This window comes from Anoplopoma fimbria, chromosome 18 (assembly GCF_027596085.1).
Source record: "Anoplopoma fimbria isolate UVic2021 breed Golden Eagle Sablefish chromosome 18, Afim_UVic_2022, whole genome shotgun sequence".
NCBI classification, from domain to species: domain Eukaryota; kingdom Metazoa; phylum Chordata; class Actinopteri; order Perciformes; family Anoplopomatidae; genus Anoplopoma; species Anoplopoma fimbria.
In genome coordinates, this window is record NC_072466.1 from 11,249,418 (window position 1) to 11,273,182 (window position 23,765).

At 38.1% G+C, this 23,765-nt stretch overlaps 1 protein-coding gene across 1 annotated transcript in view; it reads right to left on the reverse strand.

Annotated features, from left to right (window-relative positions):
• otofa (otoferlin a) overlaps positions 1–23,765 on the reverse strand; it is a 67,093-nt gene that overhangs the window by 24,893 nt on the left and 18,435 nt on the right. Inside the window, exons 3-9 of the mRNA XM_054618174.1 lie at positions 21,551–21,639; positions 14,024–14,123; positions 11,760–11,959; positions 2,364–2,437; positions 1,772–1,898; positions 1,439–1,493; positions 380–511 (exon numbers count right to left, since the gene is read on the reverse strand). Coding sequence (XP_054474149.1) covers positions 380–511; positions 1,439–1,493; positions 1,772–1,898; positions 2,364–2,437; positions 11,760–11,959; positions 14,024–14,123; positions 21,551–21,639 — 777 coding nt within the window. The remainder of the gene's footprint in view (positions 1–379; positions 512–1,438; positions 1,494–1,771; positions 1,899–2,363; positions 2,438–11,759; positions 11,960–14,023; positions 14,124–21,550; positions 21,640–23,765) is intronic.

Genomic DNA, 23,765 nt, shown 5'->3' on the forward strand with positions numbered 1-23,765 from the left:
ATATGGACACTGTACTGTATTTACATAAAATACATTATATATATTGTAGCAGTGTTATACCTTTCTACAGTAAAGTCATATGTAATTAATATCATTAGTTGAAATTCAATCTCAAGCTGCTTCAACAACAAATCTCCGCCGAACCTCGATGTTGGCCAGAATGTGATGTAAGAAATTTTATGTCAAATTAAAAGCATGACTTGAATACCGCTAGGTTAGAAAAATTAGTTCAGCCTTGGAAATAAAATTGTCTGTATGAAGAAACAATGTGAAGAAAAGTAGGGACATATAGAGTTAAAAAGGACGTTTATATTTAGTTTATATTTAGTTTATAGTTTCATTCCTTCAGTGTGATGTTTTAAGGCTGACAAAGTCTCACCTCATTGTAGTACGGGCAGTTGGTGGACTCCTTCATAGACGTGTACTTCTTGTCATCTCCAACCTCCACACACACTACAGGATCCATGTTGAGGCCTATCAGCTGTCGGGCCTCGATCACTGTGATGCTGATCTGATTGTAGACATAAGCACATCAGATATGACTCAGGTTGAAATTTCCACCAACAATGAGTTAACCAGCTGCAACTCTATCACCATAGATCATGCAACTATGCAGTAATTACCCTTAGGACAATTTAAAGGCAAAAACTAAACAAAACAATTGATCTTTCACAAAATAATGATTCTGATTCCAGTCAGTGAGGGCTTTAGCCTAATTCCACTTTTTCTTCCTTGGTTAAAGTAATGTAGCATTGGATGGACAAACTAGATCTGAGCTTAAGATTTCGACATCCAAGTAATATCCCACTGGTTTAATTAGTCGTTGGATAATGACGAGGAAAACAGAGGAAACGAGGAAGAGTCAACAGCCAACAATTACACTAGTATTTCAGTCTGGTGCACATGTATTCATGTTCTTAAATGAAGTAGGCCATGGAAATGGGCCATTGGTTAGAATTGGTTGACAGGTACACTGTGTCCACAATTATTCTTTTACTTCTTTTCATTCATGTTGTGGTGAATAAATAAAAAACTAAACAGAGATGACTATTCCATCTTTACTTAAACCTAAATATATATTAGAATGGTTTTAATTTTCTCATCTAAGTATATGCAAGAAAGCAAAGAAGTCTATTTCCCAAAAAACTATATGTCTCTAAAGGGTACCGGCACAACTTGAGATAATTTGCTAAATTTACATTAACATGCAAGCTGTACTTCTTCCATCTCCTAACTACCATGCCAGTTATACATTGAAATCGCACACATATCAAATATCACATTAGAAACATATATACAGATATAAAAAATTAAAGCAAACCCCTCAAGAGAAATAGACATAGTTGGAGAGGAAGATTTAACTCACATCAATGAACCTGCATACGTTTTTATGTGCAGATATGTGTTCATGCACAAACACCCAGACACACATACACACCTGATAATCCACTGGGCGTCCAGAGCTCGGCTCCATCTTAATATCCGGCTTTGACCTTAAGAAACACAACACAATCAAGGATTACATTCTCCTGTGCTCCGATATTGAAAATTGAGGTGGCATATGATTAAAAAGTAAATTCTAAGTTTGAATCCCAAAGTGTGAATGCTCTCATTCTTCCATCTTCCCAGGTTGAATAGGTTCATTAATTTGCATCACTGTGCAACCAGCTTCAAATCATCCTGCGGCATCAGTAGTTTGAGATGTACAGTACTGACTGAGGCAGATTTCTCTACCATGTGTGTGCATGCATGTCTCAATGCAAAAAGACACCTCTTATTGGAGACGTTGGTGGTGACCGCGGTGACAGAGGCCAGAGAGATGGTGTCTGGGTCCAGGGCTCCAGCAAGACGCATCGCCTTCCTGTCCAGGTCCTCCATTTCCAGAACCGCTGGCTCATCTGAATGAAAATTTCACAATGGTGACATCATCCAGAACCAACCATAAATGTTTTGAAGGTAGGACCACAGCAGTAACTACCGTTGAGGACACTGAGGTCATGTCTTTGCTATTATCTTTGAAAGTTAGGGGGTTGTTATTGTATAACAATACAATTAAAAACACTTGGTGGATATTTAAAAGCCTAATTTAAGTATTTCTTATCTTAATGTTTATATATTCCATTACTTTGACATGGGACTAATTTTCTAAGGGAGGGGGTCTCAGATGTATGACCTCAGTAATTCCTGGCTTTTGCCCTAAATAGGACAGTCCATTTCAAGAGCCACTTGTTTCTACATGTGCTATATGACATATACCTTGGGAAATGGGCTTAAACATGTATTTTGCTTCCAGTTAACTTGCTGGATTGCAGGATAACAACAAGTTAAAGGACTCATTTGGTGTTAAATTAATTTTGCTTTACCTCCTCTCTTGTGATCGTCCTTAGAGCTCTTGATCTTGCCGAGCTTCATGGCTGAGAACACTCCCTTCCCTGCTCTGGTGGAGGAGACAGACACAGCAGATGGGAGGAGAAGGGCAAGGGAATTTAGATTTGTATCTGTAAAGTGAACTTTCTCATCCTGTCTCATGAAGTTCACTGTCCATCAGTAGACTCAGAACCACAGGAGATATTGATTACTTCTGAACTTGACTTTAGCAGAAAACTCCACGGCTCCCTCGCGGATGTAAATTAAAATGCAACCCAACACCAGAACTTATATCATGAACATCTTTGTAACTCGGCTAGACACTTAATTCCAAAGGATTTAATCCCCCTCCCTTGCTCTGTTCCACCAAACCTTCAATCACAAAACAAGAGTATCCAGTGTCTCCACATTGATATTATCTGGATCGAATGTCACCACAACAACAAAGAGCTTTTGATATCATCAGCGGGACGACAAATGAGGGGCCTTAATAATTAAAAATGAGTGTGACCGTCCAATTTGCTGTGGATTTCGATACATGTCAAGAAATGAATGAATAGGAGGGTTTTCCTTTTGTTTCCACAAGCATTCAGAGTCCAGTGTATCGGAGTTCAATTTCGGCTTTGATCTCGCCCCAGTTATTCTAGAGGCAACCTTCAACCTCATTTGATGGAATATGGACAACTGGATGGTTTTACATCTCATTAGATGAGTATGTGGCTCAGCGCCAAGAGTTATTTAAAAGTAAAAGCCTGGACGCATGTGAATGGGAATAAAAATAATCGCTGATCAATAAAAGGGGAAAAGCTTTTCCAGTCAAATCAAATCACGGCCAATCACACTTGAAAATGTGGTCTTTGCATTCTCAGCCTTTGTCATGTCAACTGTATGAAGCACAGTTTGACCATTGTATTTCCAGCAGATGTGCAAGTCTATTGAATTATATGTGCATGAATGAAAACACCTTGGAAATACCTTTGGACGTAACATCTATTAATTGTAACTGAAACGCTGAAACAATTAGATGATTAATTAGTCAATCCACAGAAATTTGAAGCAATTAAAAAAAGGCATCAGACTTCAGATTTTATAGATTAAACAATCAAACAAACTAATTGAAAAACAATTTATAGATAATCTAATTAAGGTGAGTTGCAGCCTTGGTTAATCGTAAATCAGTTGTTTCAGTAATCCATTCCTCCTTATTCATCTATGATTCAGTATTAAGCTACCAAAACAAAAGACACAACTGCCAAATGTGTGTAATAATGCATTTCATACATACCACGTGAAACACTCTGATCCTACTCAACTCCAAAAAGAGGTCAGATTACCATAAATCTGACACCAGCAAAATTCCTCCCAGAGCTTCTTTCTATTATGAACTATATTTCCATAGTCTTCACCTGCCAAGTGCAGATCCTGCAGGCCAGCCAGATGAGTGGATGATGCAGGAGAGAGGACGGGAGGGAGAGGAGAGAGAGAGAGAGAGAGAGAGAGAGAGAGAGAGAGAGAGAGAGAGAGAGGTGGAGAACATGGCTGGTGGAGATAGGAGGGAGAAGAGGGGAAGGATGGAGTGGGTTGGGCTTTGTATACCACCGAAGAAGATGGAGTTCAAAGACAAAAGACATGCAGCTTACGTTTATTAATTACTCTTAATTGGTTGAGGTGTGGATGTGAGCGTGGGCCGGTGGATTTGGGGTTGGTTATACGCTTTTGCGACGACGGCATGGGTCTGGACAACATTATCAGCGATAACTGCCATATGAGCACAGTGCTGAGCGGCGGCCATTAGCTATCCAGTGGATCACAACAGAAAGACTAAAATGCTACTATGTAAACAAAGCACAAAGAAGCTCAAACTACAACACGCAGTGAGGCCTCACTCTCTGCTCAGGTTGCTGTTACTACATAGAGCCTTTAAAGTCTTGTTAAGTTTGTAGAACTAAAGCTTTTTGGTTGTGGAAACAATACCACTGTAAAGGGAAACCAATATTGTATGGACGCTTCTGTGTCAACGTCAGTCACAGTAGAGGACACGTTTTTGGCACTATAACAATGTCATGTTACCTCTGCCTTTGCTTCTCAGAGAGATTAACCACACAAGGTCACAGATACATTTCAGGAAAGTGTGAACATATATTGTTATATTAACAGTTGCAGGCAGAATGCCAGGCAGAATGCCATGAAGTTATGGAAGGTAAAGACAGTTTTCTGCCAGCAGTAACAAGTACCTCTTTGGCAAAAGAACAGTGATTTTCAACCAAAAAGAGAGAAGAGATTCTAGGAAAAATACATATTGTCTTTCGCTCCCTTCATTCTCTTTTCCTTCCTTTTGCTGAGCCGAATTAAGAGTGAATACAAGGACAAACATCAGACGAGTTTAAAATGAGTTGTACCTCAAAAGTTTTTTCTTCCTCCCTCTATGTTGATTTAATATAAAATGAAACCTACAAGATGTCAGTGAAAGGGCAAAGAGAGTTCAAAAGTGGGGTTTCCAATTAGGGTGATAGAAATAGACAAATTCACAAAAGTTTGCAGGTAAAAGTCATCCTTTGAAATAAAATACAGAGAAAAGTCAACTTGATGAGAAGCCGAAGCAGAGACTTAAAGAGGTTCTTATACCTATTGTTTTCTCTTATCTTTCCTTTTGATCTGAAATAAAGACCATAAATGCATCAGTGACTTTAATGTTAAGTGCAATATCTAAGACACATGAACACTCAAACAACTTGAAAGAGACGTGAAACTCATTCAAGCTTCGTACTGCAGATCTAGAGATAATAAGATTACTATAGTATGCAAAGCCAGCTATTGCATATTTAAAAAATTTCAGGCAACATATGTACGTGTGTGCTTAAAGCTGAGAATGTACTGTACTGCATCTGGGGGTGATTCTGCGAGAATCAATAATTTATGGGACCATGAATAAATTGCCTTATTACACGTGTAAATCATCACGGCAAAGATGAATTATCAAACTGAAGCAGCTTTACTCCCAAGGATATTCGCTTGCACCTGGCAACTTAATTTCCAACTCCTCCAGATAACTGTGCATGAAACATATTCCCCACTGTTATTTTTAATGTGCATGTCAAGCAGTTGGGTATGGAGCAGAGGATGGGTGGGCATATCGCAGTTAACTCCACAGACCTGGCTTTGAAGATGCTACTAGGACGTCTATATGTGTAAAGAACTGTTGGAAATGTACTTTTAACAAGAGGTCACTGTTCTGCAGTCGTCAATTGGTTTCAGTTTAATATTATGTTGCTCGTACAACACATGCTGTTGAGCTGACAGGATTACATCCACCATTTTGCCACTGCTATAACGAAACAAATATTAATTTTGTGACTGCTGCTCAAGATATTAAATTTAAGCAATTTTTAAAAACATTTTTAATACTTGCTTTTCGAGACAAATGTGTTTCCTACAATAGAGTAGGAAGGACAGGAAAACTTTCTGTTATTCCGACCTGGGAATATTCACTCATTATTCCAAAATAGCTACCCCACTGTTAGCCTGGTAGCCGAACATTTAAATAGCCTAAATTATCTTATTTTGCAGTAACATATTTTGTATGGTACATTAACAAGTAAACAAAAGTATATAGCTCTTAACATTTTAAATTAGCATTATCTATTCCATTACTATTTTATTAATATTGAAACATATTTAGATGTAACTTCCAGCGATGGTGGCTTTTCCAATGATTTGTTGACACTCCTTTAGTTTCATTCCCTAATGTCTCAGATCCAGAACAACTCGCTGGACGACTCTGTTGATTGTTATGACTTGTACTCTGCATTATATAATATTATGCATTATTACTTGCACGTATTGAATTCTTCTTTTGACTTTTACTCACCTAGACTGTGTATCTTTACCAGAATAATAAATGTATTGTACTTTCTCTGTACACTATCTCAAATTGATGTTATTCTTTCACGGGTGGTATTTTGATTCTTGTAATGAGATACAATATAGATAATTTGACAGTTATGAATCCAGTTTTCTTGTTTCTTTTTAAATTCCCTTGGTTTTTTGTTTATGGTAACTGATTTGTAATCACTATCATTTAATTCTTTTGTGTTTTATCCTATAGTGTTTTCAGTTTTACAATTGCTTTCAGTAAAAACGTCAATGTCAAACTCCTGTCTTCAACCTTTTTTTGGGAAGTGTGTTTAGATCACTGCATAGCTGCACACCTGCACACATAGGGAGGGCAGAGGAGTTACTTTGAATTATATGTTCAGTGTCAAATCGTTGAATGTGTTTCAAAATTTTAAATAACCCACCAGCGATAAAAAAGAAGCCACCAGCGATCAATAATTCATTGACATATACTGTCTATGTGTCCTGCTCTAGAGGTTTTGCTTAATGGAGCTCAGTGAGATATCCTACACACCTTCTTTCTCTTTCTCATAGACAAAGATTGGATGCACATATTTCGATGCCTCCTGGAGCTGCTGGACTGGAGCCAGACAAAGATCGGCTCTACCTGATTACACAGTTACAGGGGCTGAAAACATTCTCTAAACCAGAACCCTCTGTGCTGAACCCTTATCGAATGCTCTGCAGTCCTCTCGCTCTCACTCCCAATACTTTCTTTCATTGAGAGATTTCTTCCTCTGCTGCTCAAGGCATCAAGTAATGTTTTTCTAACTTTCCACTTTGACAACTTCGATGTGACCACAGCAGATAAAATGGAACATCAACATTACATATACCTGTTATATTGGCATCTCTCGCTTTATTTGCCTACAAAAAAGTTAATTCATGCAGTAATTGATATTCTTGCCTGTGATCTTGCAAATGTTTGTGCATAACTTTACCCTCATTAGTGTAACATAGTTAGAAGCTAGTTCAATGCTCTCACACCTAAAAATGAGGCTGTTGTGAGCCTTCATGGCCTACATAGTGCAAATAAAACATTTGGAGAAATCTTTCCGCTGATTTTGATTTTGTGTATGGACACATTTATAAGTAGAATAACTAAACCTCCACAATATTTTATAGCACATTTGTGTGGATAATCATCTTCCTAATGCAGACTGAGGAAGGACAAACTCACAGGTGATGCAGAAAATGGGATTTACCCCAAGAGGCATGTCCTCATGTCGTCATCGACTGCTCCCACATCAGGGCTTGGAACAGAAAAATAACAAGAGAGGAGTTTACACACTCGCTTGCTGTGCTCAAATTCATAAACGTACTATCATGCAAGCTGAGAACAACAACCACTGCAAAACCACAGCAAAGCACGAGAGGAGCTGACAGACACAGAGCAGTCTCTCAGGAGAATACAGCTACATGAGAGGAGACAAGGAATGTCAAAAACTCAAAAGACATCTGCTTCAAACCAGCATCTGTCTCTGCAGAAGGAAACAAAGCTGACCAATATATCTTTTAGATACTTTAAAACCTATAATGAAGGATTGATCATTTAAAATTACATTTTTATCTGATTTTATAGATTAAAAAGACAGGCAGAAATGGATTCTGTAAGGCTTCATCTGTGGTGCAGTGTGTCAGCAACTTGTCGACTCACTGATCTTAAGATTTTTTAAATTGCTGACAAGGGCTTACTGTACAGTACATTTGAAAGATGACAGATATCCAAATAACAGTAAAGGCACAAAATCTATATCTAACAATAATATATTCATACTGTATAAGAATGACATGCTTCTGTAATAACGGACACATCCGTTGTTATGAATGTTTCCACAGGGAGTCAGTGCTGCAGTGAGCAAACTCACTGAGACAAAGACGTGTGAGATAAAAGACCTTGCAACACCTGCACCATAGTGCCGAGTACAGATAGATTATCAACGTGTGATGCTGGAGCTGTCTTTGAAGACACAGCAATTGACACTGATGGACAAATGAATCACACACCGAGAAAAAAATCATACTAAATAATTGAACACTTGTTTCAGTAAATGAGCCTTTCAACAGAAGCTTTGCCCCGGCTGAGTTGTCACCTTTCAGTGCCTATTTGATGTTATGCTAATGAATCATGCATATTAAAAAGGTTTGAATAAACACAATTACTATTTATAGCAATGTCTCAGTGAGGCAATGCAAAATAATTCATGATTGTTTTTACAAGAGAAAATCCTGGCCTGTTAGCCTGTTGCACCAATGTTAACGCTCCATTTCATCTCACTGTTCGTCTTTTTTTCCAGTATTTGATGTCCACATGACAATTGGAGTCTTAAATCGATTCTCTTCATGTCTGGCACATTTGCTCTTCTGCATGCACTTTTCAGCAGCTCTGCTTCATTGGCAGTAAAACCACATAGAGGGTGATTTATTTATTAGGAATAAGAACCCCTGCAAAGCCGACTCATCAAGTATCGTAGAAAGCACAAAATGCTCCATAGGCATCGCTATAAATCATCCTGCAGGACCAGAGTGAATGTAGAAAAAAAGCTGCAAAAAATGAGACGTGGTAGCAGTGGGATGGTCAACTTCGGGTGCAATTTCACTCAATTAAGGGGAGGAGGAGGAGGAACCATACCCTAACAAGCCACCTACACTCACTTGCAGTCATACTCATATAGTTCATATGAAATGAAATTGCCACTGAAAATGGCAAAGTTCACAAACTCTCATGTAAGCAGTATACATGACCTTTAGGCTGCAGGTGACATAACAGAAATAGACAGCAGTAGGTGGAGCTCCAGGGTACCATGTAGATACAGTTCCTCTGTTTGTTCTTCCACTCTGCATTCATGCGTTTACTCAGAACAGTTATTATAGTGCTTCGGGATAATGAATCATAGAGGAAATTGGGTCTGCATGCCTATGAAGAGTTTTAGAAATATAATATAAGACCTCCTCCCTTAAAGGTTTAAGTTTCAAGACTTAGAAAGACTTCAGACAGCTGATGACAATACTTTGAGAAGTTTTAAGATTATAAGCATAACCAAGAGAGACACGTTATTCTCCAAGACGTTGTCAGATGTATTTGGCATAAAGAATAAAAAGATTACTGAGGTGACATTGGTGAGAACTATTGCAGCTGCATGAAAGAGAAGACAAAAAATGTGCGAAAAACCTTGAGGCTAAATTGTTTATGATATCATCCTCCTCCTCCTCCTCCTCCTCTTCCCTAGAGTAATGAGAGAGTCATCCCTGGTTATCATCTCCTGCACATTAACACCTAATTACCAGAAAAAGAACAGTAGACATAGTGTCAGAATTCAGGACACAATTAAACATTTTAGAAAGTTTTATCCTGGAAACCTCTTGATAAGGTATGAACTGAGTGCCTGGAAATTCAGGATATAAAGGGGTTTTGATGAGAAGTTTTTTACAAGCCCATAAGTCCGACCAACACCAGTGTGAGGCAGATTAGAGGTGGATTTGTTGGCAAGGCTGGAAGCTAGTTGGTATTTTTCACAGCGGCTCTCAACTTTTTTCACTTAAATGCCCTACGGGAGCCATTACAAAGTCTGACAGACAGCTCTGTGCAACCACTGCAACAAGATGACAGGTGACCTCGTCAACGGCAAGGACAGAGAGCTTCTCCACCTGAAGAAAGGTGAGGAAATGTAATGAAATTTGAGCTCAGGTTTTAGCTTCATGAGTTTTCGTGACTCATTTTATCCCACTGTAGCTGTACTTATTTCTTTGTTGACAAAATCCAAATATTGTATCTGTTATATAACACCCGTGGGATGCTGTAAAACTTTAATTTGTCAAATTTACCTCAGGCTTGTTCAAGTCTCACATCGGCAGACCCTGAACAATGTTATAATGCAAGACAGTGTAACTTTGCAATTCAGTATCAACAAACAAAAAAAAGGAGCCGACAGCATTAGGTCTCACACATACATATATATTCAACATATATTCAACATGCGGTATAATTATGGATTTGGAGTTCTGGCTGTGCAGATACTCTCAGTGGAAATCAATACCAGCGTTAAAAAAAATTCACATTCTATTCAGCAAAAGAATGACAAGGAAACCAAAGAAGACAAGCTAACAGTGCAGTGCTGTGGGTCTTACAGTTTTTCACACTAAATCTATACAGCCTTGTACAGCCTAAGATTACTTGTGTGTTATATAGAACTAACAAGTTTGTTTGTGTTATGGTGTGACTTTTGTAAATCCAAACTAACAAAGTCACACAATAACACACACAAACTAACCGATCGAGGCAGTGTCAATGTGGGACATTCTTTTAATATGCAGCATGAATTGGTTCAACGCCTGCTGTAAGCTAAGTAAGGAAAGTGACCAAGAGAACGAAAGCAGGACTGTTGTGAGGACGAGACGCAGAGGACCCGAAACCAGAGCAGCCGAACAGGACAACGGTTAAATGGATACCCCCGCTGTTGTGACCCCTGGAACATAAGTAGAACACTGTCCTTCCTGTAAAATGTTAAGAACCAGTAGAGATATTTTGGAATCTAGTATCCACTTCAAAGCATTTGTGTTTTGCTTAATAAACTCTTTAATAATAAATAAACTCTTGATTATCTACCTGGGTACATTTTAGTGGTTTCTGCCATTTTAATACACATTTTTTTTAAACCTTTGTTTTATCTATAGAGTTTTAGCATTTTCTAAATGGCTGTCTTTTATTTATTTGATCTTCGGACCGTTTTATTCCGTGGTATTTTAAATAAATAAATTATTTAAAGTCCTCCTGTGGTGCTTCATTATTTAACAGTGTAATTACCTTTTATTGCTAGTATAAAACAAGAACATCACACTGTTGTGTTACAGCAGAGGTAGACCAGTAACCCCTGTGATCTGCAAGGTAAAAAGAGCCTAGATGGATACAACGGCTTCAGTTCTTTGTCAGAAACCGTTGTCCCATGGCAAAATAAACAGACGAATATATTCTAAATATAGTGTACACTTTTTGTGGCTAAAAAAACTTTTGCTGACGTCCCCATTCATAGTAACTCCTCTCTGCTTCTCCAAGGCGGGGGCTTGCCGAACCATCATTTGCAGGTCATAATACACTACTACTGACTAGGCATGAGTAACTCATATAACCCCACTTCAATTGACCAGAACTATCCCTTTAAGCACAGGACCACTTCCTGTTCTCCTCCATAACAGTGACAGATGTTACATCAGCTGGATGGCATGAAGCCTTTTTAATGTGTGAATGCTGGATCCATCTGTCAACTTCAACACATTCAAGTTAATGTTTCCCCCATCTGTGCCTCAGTAGTACTGTTACTGTTAAGTAACAGTACTACTGAGCTCTTAAAAACTAAAGAACAAAATTAAAATGGCATCTTTTTTGCTGGTGTGGAAAGTCATAAAATATTCAGAGGCAAATCATCAGCATTTCACAGCTTGATTCACTGTAACATCAGGGAGTCGAGTTATCATGGAGATAGTTTGAGTGTTTGACTCACTTCCTGAAGGTCGGTATGGATCCCTGTAAGGATCGTCCAGGAGACATCCCCGACCCGTGGCTTTGTCCTGACAGCAAACTGTCCGTTTCAAAGGCAAACATCCCATCACGGTCGTCGGGAACATCGAGGAACTCCCCGTCGCTCCACACTCCCACTGAGCCATCCATCGACTGGTACCTTATCTCTATGGTAACGCTGGTCTGAAAACAGTTGGAAATTAGAAACTATTAGAAGATAATTATCACGCCTCCACAGAAGGTCACAGTGCACCTTTTTTATCTTCAAAGCATTTGGTGGAAAGATCATTTTATCTTAATGTCTGTGAAAAAATTGATACTAATAAAATGTGCCAATGTATTTAAACCCACCTGTTCAGCAGCTGTTATTATTTCACCTCTCAGCTGCTTCTGATGTGTTATCTCTGCACCACAATCTAAAAGGACTATCTGACATGTCAAATCTTGAAACTCTGAATAATGTCCCTGAAACTAATCTAATTTGCTTGTCAGTACTGTCATCACTGTCACATCTTATATTCCTTCGGCTGTAAAGATCATTTAGAATTTAGTCTACACTGAAATATATAAAAAAGTGTAATCAGCTGTTCTCATCAGCTAGTAAAATAATATTTAAGTTTTGAATTTAACATGACTTGATTTACAAATTAAATTTAAATACTTTGGCCTGTCTCAATATAGCCAGACTTTAGATGCTAGGTCTGTTTTTTTAACTTCTCTTTTTAAATCTTTAAACACCAGCACTAAGTATGTATTCATTGCTGCACATCACCTGTCGAGTTCTTAAGTCTTAAAAACGTAAGTTTCAGGCGGATACATTTGTCTCTAGTGGTTGGTTAGCACAAATCGAATCTCAAAACCCTTGTGGAAATTGATTAAAGTGAAGGCAACTTTCGACTTCAGATGCAAACAGAGTGTAGGGAGTTGACAATTCTGTCTGATACGGGAAACACCTTAAAGCTTAGTCTTGGCTTATCAATAACAATTCATTCAAATGTGTAGAAAAAGCTCTCAGTAAAGACAACACACTTTTACTAGACCTCTTCTACCTAGTATTTGCTGTAGGAATTCAGACTGACAATGAGTGTTAGTTTTATCCAGGCCAGAAACATCTGTGACATTGGAGTTTGTCTCTGATGTCTCCTGGGAAGTTGTGTTTGGACCAATATTATCCTCCTGACAATGACTGCATCTTTATTACAGAGCCGGCAATTTATTCTATTGACAAAGACAGAGTAGGGGCTCTTGTCCCCTTTCTCTCTCCATGTCTCTCTCTCTTTCTTACAACCTCTCCAGACAATTACTGTAGTTCACAAGGAGTAGATTGCAAAATGCCCTAGTAGAACAAGCATATTGTCACTATGGCAACCTCACCAGTGCAGCTGTAGGTAAAAGTGTCGTCTCTTAGGTTGTGTCGGATTTAGTTTCTTCCTACAAGGAGGTAAATACTGAAGTTCTCTTAATTTTGAGTGTGTGTTTGTGCGTGTGTGTGTGCTTTGATATGTGATTTCACAATAAGCCACTTGCACATATGTGACAGGATGTGTGTGGGTGTGTGTGGGTGTGTAAGCGCTAAAGCACTCCCATGCTGTGTGTTATCATCTCAGAAACATCACATCAGCACTGCCAGCTCCACTGCTTTAAAAACCTGAAAATGACCCTCACACTCATTGTCACCACTAAGCTGCTCCCAGTTTAGCTGTTCTAAACACAATTCCTAATCAATAGAGAATATCTGGATTAATATTAATGGCAAGTGTCCTATTGTGCTGATGTTGCTAAGAGACTCAATTTCCATCAGATCCTTGTTGATGTGCAGGTCTTAAACTCTGGTGTCTTTATAGGCAAGATTTATTTCTACATTTAATGTTTCTCAAATTTCTTGAAAATGCATTTTGCTGACTAATAAGATTTAATTTCAATTCCACTATGCAATCATAGTATCCTTTTACTAATATAAACAGTTTGATTTCAGCTTTTGTAAACTATTTTGGACTATAATTTCCCCCTTTAAATTTATCTTTAATGAGATTAAATATATTCTGTATCAGCTCTTATTTGAAGCAATACAATTACAACGTAATTGACTAGATGTCTTGTGCATAATTCTTTACACCTCTCTTCAAATCTGATCCCAACATGTAAATGGTGCTTTCTCCTCATTTTAGATGACCTGGCAACATACCCATGGCAGCTGTTAGCCTGCATTAATTGATTTCTTTTGGCCACCAATGTTACAACCCTTACCTTTATTGACGTGTTGTTATCGTCAATGAGGGTGTCGGTCAGCTCTAAGTGTCCCTCCTCAGCCAGTTTCTGGAGTACCATACAGAAAGTCCCCACCAGTCTGCAGGGAAACACCAAAAGAGAGTCGTTAAAATAAATCTGTGAGATCAATACAAGGCATTAGATCAATTCACTGTGTCCTTTGTTTCACCTCTGCTGCCCATCTGTTACCCTCTGTGTGAATCTACAGTCTTTTCAGAAATTGTCACATCGCTTGTTTATCTACTTGTTAAGTTACACTAAAAAAAACTGACAAATATACCTTTTTTCAGTCGCCAAAACCATCTGGTCTCCACCACTCAGTGTCATAGTCTGCAGTTAAGTGTTTATATCAGTGATAGTCATGAACAGGCTGCTGTGTGGTGGGTGGTGATGGATATGTGCAGTGACAGGCGTTGAGAAAATGCCATACTGCTTTTATCATCAGCCCACTACAGTATGTCACTTCTCAAAGCTGTTTAAAGGAAGTAGATAGCAGCTCAAATAGACCAACACAAACACACACACTAACATTGTCAATCAGTCTTCCTTTCACTTAGCATCCCCTGTTTTTATCCATATGTTATACAACTGTGAGACGTATGGTAAGAAACACTGAATGTTAATATACATTTTGTTTGTTTGGAAGAAAACTCCACAAGCCATCTGAAATTAACACCTATTTACACTTAATTCAAAAACTCACTGTAGTGTGAAAGTTTTTAATACTGTGAAAGCTGCTAATACTATTGATGCCACTGAGAATCAACTATCTACTCTGTAGCTTTAGCTTCTTTTCATCTAACTGGTTTGGTTTGTTGCTCCTTGTGGCTGCCTTCATAATGCACTCAATGACCTGTCTGTATAAAACAATGGGCAGCCACACCAAGCTCAGACAAACTGATTGTAAACTACCTCCCACACACAAGTATCATTCAGTGGTATTTAATTATTATATACAATAAGCACCATTAAGAACAAATTTGAAAACGTTGGGGTGACAATTGTTATAGCAAAATTGTTATTGTATCTAATTATCTTGATTTGTAAATACCACCGATCTGATGGCACATTTAAGTAAATGCTAAAACACATCCTGTATTCCAGGGTTAGGGTCAAGCTTCTGCTTTGACTCAGGTCTTAAAACATTTGAGACAGCTATTCCTCCAAAGCTTTCAACACAATTCATCACCAGGCAGCAATTTGTCAGCCAATTAATCTGTTATTGATGCCCCCAAGGACAAGTAAATAAATGGATGGAGACTTGCACACCATTCATTCACCCAACCATTCATTTTCCTTTGTTTCTATTTTCTAAAGCTGCCATTGAAGGGGAAGAAAATAAAGTTCTTTCATTTTAAAGCTGTAGGCTACAGACACCTTAGATTTATCTTCAGAAAGTGCAGAACATTTTGCCTTCAACTGTAACTTTTTTTCTTCTAATTTGCATCAAAGGAAACAATTTTACAAAATGGTATGTCTATCTTAACAAAATGTCTATTCAGCAGGGTAAATTCAAATTAGGCTTTTTATTTTCTTTGAGTAATACCTCATTGCTGAATTAATGGATTATTTCAATATAGTTATGCCACCTTCATGTCATCTTGGAGTAACTGTGATGATCAGTTTGGGTTAAAATAAGAGCCTTGGTAAGGTTAGGGGATCTTTGTAGTCGTGGTTGGAAACAGAACAGAATAAGAGTCTTTAATTGTTGTTGTTCTTACATAAGATCATCAGACAGAAGGTTCATTTCTATGCCGCCCAAGGATCCGTCACAGAACATAACAGTGGGAAGAAACCCGGTACAGTCCCCATTCAGCTAGCCAATTAGAGCTGGTGAATAATTGAAACAGTTTCCTCCGAAAAAAACAGTGTGTTGTCCGCAGAGCAATCAGCCACACACAAAAAACATGCAGCGCAGCCCACACTGAGCCACAGCCATATGTTAATTCCACTGTACTTTAATAGTCACTAGCTCACAAATATTCACCCACCCAGGTAACAGATGGACTGAAAATCCAACTGCGTTTTAAATTTCAATATATAAGTGACAGACAGGTTAATACATGTAAAATACTTAAATAAAATGGAGCGAAGGACAGTCATTAGGGAAGAGAACACACAATCACCTGGCTGGATATGAGTCCACAGAGAGAGGTTACATCATAAAACAAGGGGATACAATCAATAGAGAGAGAGAAGAAATCTGCAGGGATGTCTGCTAATGATGTGAGATTCCCAACAGGGCTATCGACATTGACAGTCAGACGTTAGTGAATGAGTACAGGACACACAAACACAGAGAATGTACACAAGCACACCTGCACCTCAATACATAAAACCACCAAGTACCATATTAATAAATTTAGAACAAAAGAAGAATAAAAAAGGCAGAAGGGCATTATCAATGAGCAAATAACAATCACAATGCTAACACCTGCTATTATTCTTCCCCTATCCCTACATTCACTTTACGCATTTTGGGGATTCATTTCTCCTCAAAAAAATGTGTGTTTTTCTGAGATGCTCGTCTGCTCAGTGGCTAGCCCTGTTTGCATATTCAGGATCCTGTGTGAGGTCAAAAGTTCCCGAGTTTGATCCATTCTAAGGACAGTGGTCTTCACAGCACTGCTCTGAAAATCTAAATTTGTTTATTGGATGAAATTCCGTCAAAAGCTTTCATGTCTGTCTCAGGCGTTAGCTCCCATGGTACAGCATGCATCTAGCTGAGCAAGCACTGTAAGTTTGAGTCTCTGTAAAGCCAGAGGACATATAAGTTTCTGATATTTTCTTGGGTTCTTGTTATAGTTAAGCTGTCAGCAATAACACTGTGTTTTTCCTCCAGTAAATACATATGTTGTAGTGTCCAGAGATCTCACACCCATTTTCTTCAGTAAATGCATTTTCTTGTCCACCTGCCTCTGTCTTTATTTCCATCTCTGTCCTCATCTTTATTATGTCAGTCCTATGGAGTTGGTGGTGATGAGTTCATCGTACAGTTGAAAGTGAGGCTACATTTGTCAGCAGAGCCTCAAAACTTTACAACTTGACTTTGAATCTCAGTTAAAAGTTAAAAGTATGTGCTTCCCTTAAGGCGCTGGCAGAGGCTTTCACTGTGAAGGTGCATGTCTGCCAGGCTTTCCACTGAATCACTCCATGCTTAACTTTTCAGGCTTGACGTGACTCAGTCTGTAAGGATTTTAATGGTTTTCTGAAGTCAATTTTTTCCGTGAAGAGGAGCAGAAACTTCTGCACCTCTGAGCAACATCACTGAAAATCCTAACCCAGTATAATCCTCATTCCTTCCCCAGACAGCGGTGATCAATATTTCCAGCAAATGGTCGGTCATTTCCTTTCAGCCATTGTAACATGTGTTCAAGTGCTGAATAATTGAACTGAGCAGGGCCTATCATGTTCTGGCTCACTTTTTAGCACATCAAAAGGTGGCATTCATTATTGATTGAGGTTCTGCAAACAATTTACTTTCATCTGCTTTATAATTCAGAACTCCCTTCCCTTTTCAATTTGTATTATTTTTCTTTGTTTGCCTCAAGGTTCTTCTGCATTTCGAGGCGTGACTGTGACAAAATCTCGAGGTTCAGGTGAACTAGAGTGGAAGTGAGCACAGCTTTGAAATGTAAAATATTTTCCCAAATCAAATGGAAGTGACTCGAGGTTTCCACTAATCCACCCCAGCTGCTGCTACACTAACTCAGCTGGAGGACAGTGTGAAATGAAAATGTAACAGCTGACAGGTGTGTGTGATTTGGACGAGGAAAAGCTTCTGCCAAGCACTGCCCCCCACCGGTGCACAAACACTGATGTAAACATAAGAAGATTCAGCAAACCTGGTGTTCAAGGATGAATATCTATCAATTCACATGGACGCAAACTACACTCCAGTCTTTCACACAAACACACAAAGACAATCATAATAGACAACCAATAGAAAAAGTTACGAACAGAGTGTTGCTCCAGTAACAACAGCAGTGTAACTGGACAAAATAAACATAAAAAAATAACGGGTGATCGCAGTATGACCCACATGTGGTTTATTCAAATGTCATTCTGTAGAAAGTGAGACAGAAATAAGGAGGAAATAATGGGGCTGTTTTGGCAAATGCAGCAAATTAGATAAAGGTGCTATATCACATTTATGCAATATATATTATAAATAATGTCATAAGGCAGTTCTGCCCTTTGATTGACAACTTACTCAATCAAATGTCATTGAAATACAGAATCTAAATAATCACCAAAAATTATGTTAAAAAAGGTACATATCCACAGTGTTCATTCCAATGCTTCAGGCTTGACAAAGCCAAGAGAAAATTCAACAGACTAACAGGTTTATGCTTTTCAGCTTGCATTTTAAGACCAAGCAATAAATTGTTGAGCCTCGATGTGTTCAGCATGGAAAATTACTTTTGAAGCCAGGACATACCAGTTGCCAAGCTACAAATCTATATCCTGTGGCTATTGCTAAATTAAAACCATAAAGATAAACAGACATTTAAAAAGGGTAATAAATTGCATGATTTGATTTATTGCTAAGATCAGGGAAAGAGATATTATGTACCAACAAAAAAACTCCACTATTGCTAAACTTTAAGCACAATCCCATTGTTTTCACTCAAATAGAAATTCTAAATCAACCAGGACTGACATCTTAATGATTTCTACTTTAAAAAGAATCCTATACAATAACGTTTGCAAGCTTATCAGATACTGTTACCCAGCACAGAGTTTTATAACACTGTGAGCCAGTCAGACCACTATGGGAAGTCATCATGGACACCAATAGTTTATCTTTAGTTGTGTCTACTGCAGGGCAAACAGAGCTAATCATGGACTGGGCTTGCTCCAAAACATTTGATTTAAAAGTAAAATTAGGAATCCCAATTGAAATTCCAAGGACCCCCTGATATTTCTCCATGCACCTGGGAGCCAAGGACATCAGGCTGAAATATACAATCATATAACCTTCTCACTCCAGTGCTCCGACTCACACCCAGTGGCCCCCACAGCATGCAGAATATATAAGCATATCTTTCTGCCAAAGGAGAAACAGATCATAGAACATGGTCTATATGCCTCAATTCCAAAGAGACTATCCCTGCATCATCGCTTTCTCTATGTGTTGTGGTAATATGAGTGCATGTATGGTCGCACAGCGTGACACTCTGGCCTTACAGTGTGTTGGTGCAGACAGTGATGAAGCAGATCAGTTACCCTGGTAATGATGCTGCTTGTGGACATATGGAGCAGGTGTGAGAACAACACAAGCTATGACTCATCTTGAATTATTTACCCACTTCAATGAGTGTGGGGCTGTGTGTGTGGGTGTGTGTGTGTGTGTGTGTGTGTATGTATGTGTGCGTGCAGGTAATTGTCTTTCCATGCAACTTAACTTGTTTATGTGCACATGTTTGTTTTAGCATATATTTTGCTTGTGTACATGCATGTGCATTGAGATGACAGTTAGTGGAGGACAAATGCTAGCAAAAGAGATATAACCATTTTCTATCTGTTTTGCTTTTTTTCTGTCTGGAATCCTCCATTTCTTTGCTCAAAACCTGCAAAGTATTTTATATGTGTTTTCACTGGCTTAAGTCAATGATATTTGGGTTGATGATGAAAGACTGGTTCTTGGCTGAAGCCTATGCCTCCATTTTGATTCAAATAGGTCTCACTTTATGCTTTTTGACAGAACACGCGAATCACAGATTTTGTAAGCAAGATTAAGAGTGGGGACGTGATCCTCCTGTGTAGAAAAAAGGATACACAAATCTTTAGCATGTTAGCATGCTAGCATTTACTTATTATCACTAAACACAAAGTACAGCTGAGACTGATGAGAATGTCTTTGTTTTGCAGATGATTGCTCATTAATCAAAGTATTTGACAAATTTGGATTTTGACCTGAAGAAAGAAATTTAAATGATCACCAAATTCCACATGAATGCATGTAGCTAATTCCATGACAATCCATCCAATAGTCGTTGAGGTCCCCAAATGTTAACCTCATGGAGACGCTGGCCAAATATGGCAGGATTTCTCTTCTGGGGACCATGCATATCTATACAAAATATTTGGCCTATTACAGACATTTCACAGAATAGGTGAAATCTTTGACCTGATGGTGGCAATTATAAAAGAATGAGGATATTGACATTAGGATAAACCTACTGGAGACCTGAATGTTCGCACAAAATTATAAGATAGTCAGTCCAAAAGTCCTTGAGATATTTCTGTCTGGACAAAGTGGTGGACTGACGGCCAGAGATAGCTCTTACAGAAAATTCAAGCTACTTGAGTTGGATATTTTGAGCTATGCTCTACTTTCTGACCCTCTTTGAACTTTTATGTGTGGCTGTCCTGTTTCTATTTTCCTCTTGCACACAATGGTACCAGAAAAAAATAATCATGATGACAGTTAATAGTTGCTGTGACGTAGAACTGATACAACATCTGTCTGCACACCTGTCACCGGCTTTTAGCTCTGTGAGTAATGTGAGACACATTGAGAAATGTGTCTACAACTACAGTACACACATTCACTCAAAACTACACTCACTCATGGCTGACAAAATAAGGTCACACAGATAAAATGTAAAGGCTGTGGTACACACACAGAGTACATAGCCACCCACAAACACAGAGAGACAACCATGCACAGTTTTAATGGCTGTGTGGGTAACATAATGTGTCCTCAGTCTGGACACATCACCCAATGAGCCAGTTAGTTTAACGCAGCAGCTGTAATGATCTGATTGGATTTGTAACGGACACGAGATATGGACAGACTTCCTGGCAAAGCCAGCCTACGTCTGATCAGATCTGGAAACATCAGAGAAAAACACTTTTCAAGGGAAACTAAGATGTAGAACATAAAAAGAAGAAGATGAGGAGGAGTAAAGGAGATTTAGTCAATTAGCCAGTTTTAACCATCGCCTCTGCACAAATTATTTCTTTGGAGTAATTGAAGTGATTTGCATTGCTCAAGCGCCCTTTGGTCTTTAATGTAAGAACTTTAAATAGCTCATAATTGAAATACCTCCTTCTTAGCTTTGGATTTGTTCGAAAAATCGTACAAACAATGTCAGCAAAATTTGTCTGAATTGCAAATATTTAATTAACTAGTATTAGAATCAATAACACACTTTAAGTGATCCAATTTGCACCCTTTGTGTTTTTGTGAGTGTAAAGTGACAAATACACCCATTACTGAGGATCTAATGCAGTTTCATTCCCTCCTGACGTGAAACTCATTCATGGCCAGCTCTGTGGTTTGCAGTCACACAATTGATTCAATTTAGAACAAGCACTCAGGGAATACAAGCTCATTCTCCTTCATCTGAGAAACATTCACCGTGTGTCGGTCTGAGTTGCTCACAGCCTGTGACAGGAAGATAGGAAGGGCACTGGGGCCACAAACTGCCACTGAAATGCTGTTTGTTCTGATAAATGTGGTTTTAGGACAAGCTGGGGGCAGCAGTACAACCTTACCTGTTGGAAAAGACTTTGCTGTAATTGTACACTTGGATCTCCAGCATCTCGTTTCCATCCAGCCTGCTGGCAATGGGCCACCGAAACATCTGGGAAAGAAAAGATCAAATTTGACGGGTTTAGAATATAGTTTAGCTGCAACAAAAGGTTATATTTATTATCAATTAATCTATCAATTATTGTTTAATTCAAAGTCTTGTTTTGTCCAACCAACAGTAAATCCCCCAAAGATAATCCATTTAAAAATATATATAAGAGAGAAAACCACAAAGAATCACATTTGAGGAACCTGAAGAAGTTGGACATTTTTCCTTTATGACTTATCATAACTTCTGTAAACAAAACATTATGCATCCTGTTTTTAGTTGTTAGTTGTCTTAATTCTGTCTCAGCCGGAGCCCAAAGTCAGGTTGCATCCGAAATCAAACCCAATTTACTATAAAGCAGACTATATTCACCATCTGCCATTTCCAAATTGTCCAAGAGTCCAAATTCTTACAAATTAAATATATTGTGTCTCTAGAGTTTCCAGAATGGAACCAAATAAGTAGTGTCCTTGGTAGGTAAGCTACTTTCTGCTTACAATCCTGCAATGCAATGCTCCATATTTTGAAGATGAGAATAACTGCTAAAAAATTAAAACCGTGTTGGTGCAAGTCATCGGAGTCCACAAACAAAAGGTTTCATGTCACTTATGTCAGCATACACATGTTCCTCTGAAGTGACCTCGAGTTTAAAAGAATCCCTTCCAGCTACAAAAATAAGCGCTAAAATTAATTTCAGGTGGCTCATTTCAAGTCTCTTTAGATGAGAAATGGAATAATAACAACCACATCTTTGTTTTATATCCTTTTCACCACAAATCTCAGTAATATATTTGCTAATTGGCTTTGTCAGGCAGATCAGACACTCAGGATGTTACTTTAATTGTTTTTCACACCAATAAGCACACAGTACATTTTTAATGAATTAAGTTAGATCAGTTATAGAAACACGTAATTTCTTTTTTTTAAAGTACCTTCTGTATGAACGGTGAAACACACTACTTAAAGCTAATAGGAAAAGTAGAAAAAACTCAATTACACAGGATTTTACATTTTTGAAAATCTTTTTAGTCCAGATTTCTGAGTGACCAATAGGATCCAACTTTAAGATTTTAGGCTTTAAAATAGATCCTGTGGGATTAAATGACTGTGATATATCTCGGTACCTGCCACACTCACCCAAGCTTTGTGAGTGAATTGTGAATCTAATTTAGCCCAACTGTTCCCGTAAGAATCATTGTAATTGTATTATCTTATAATTTCATTGACCTTGTCTGCATCATCAGTAGATACAATCTGCATATTTATGGTATGGTGCATATTAAAACGACACAAATCATGTATGCTTGTATGAAAAATAAATACAAAGATACTAACTTTTTTAAATGATTAAAAGACCAAATTTAAAATGTATAATCAGAATGGCATGTTGAAATTAGGATGGCAGAAATACTATCATTAATATCTAAGTTACATTGCTTTCTACTGTATTGTTTTATTGGAGGTATTTCACATTTTTTGTTGTCTGTCTGTATTCTTTTTTACTTTTATGTCAAAATGTTTGAGAATAATTTATAGAGAAAGTTACAATTCCCAATATTTCTGGGAATGGTCCACAGTTAAAGAAAATTTAAACAAATGTACAACCCTCTTAAATGTCTAATTAAAGCTCAAATTAGCATGGAAATATATTCAGAATCCGTTTAATTAAGATAGATACTTTAAAAGGACTTCCTTTGGACTATGATGTGGGTATAGACATTTCTGAAATATTAAGGAACTAATATCTATGAGAAAAGTGATAGATGTCCCAAAAGCATCAGAGTTCCACTACAGGCATTAACGTGGACATCAGTAAAGTTTGCCAGAAAAATTGTATAACTCAGCTCTCATGGGTTGATTTTTACTATGACAAGGAAGCACAATTAACAACAGAACAACATGATTCATTGGGAAGGTTAGAGACATGATGAATTAATTATTTGATTCACTTTCAGTAAAATCACCTTTGAGCCCTATTATCTGTACTTTAATATCTTGGCTAAGATTCTGAATGAGGGCATGAGGGTTACACAGGTGATTTAAAACTCATTGGCCCCCTGCTGATGTTGGCCTCTCATTCAGGAAAACACTGCGGGCTGTCAGGCAAGCGATCCTTCAGGATTGTCCCA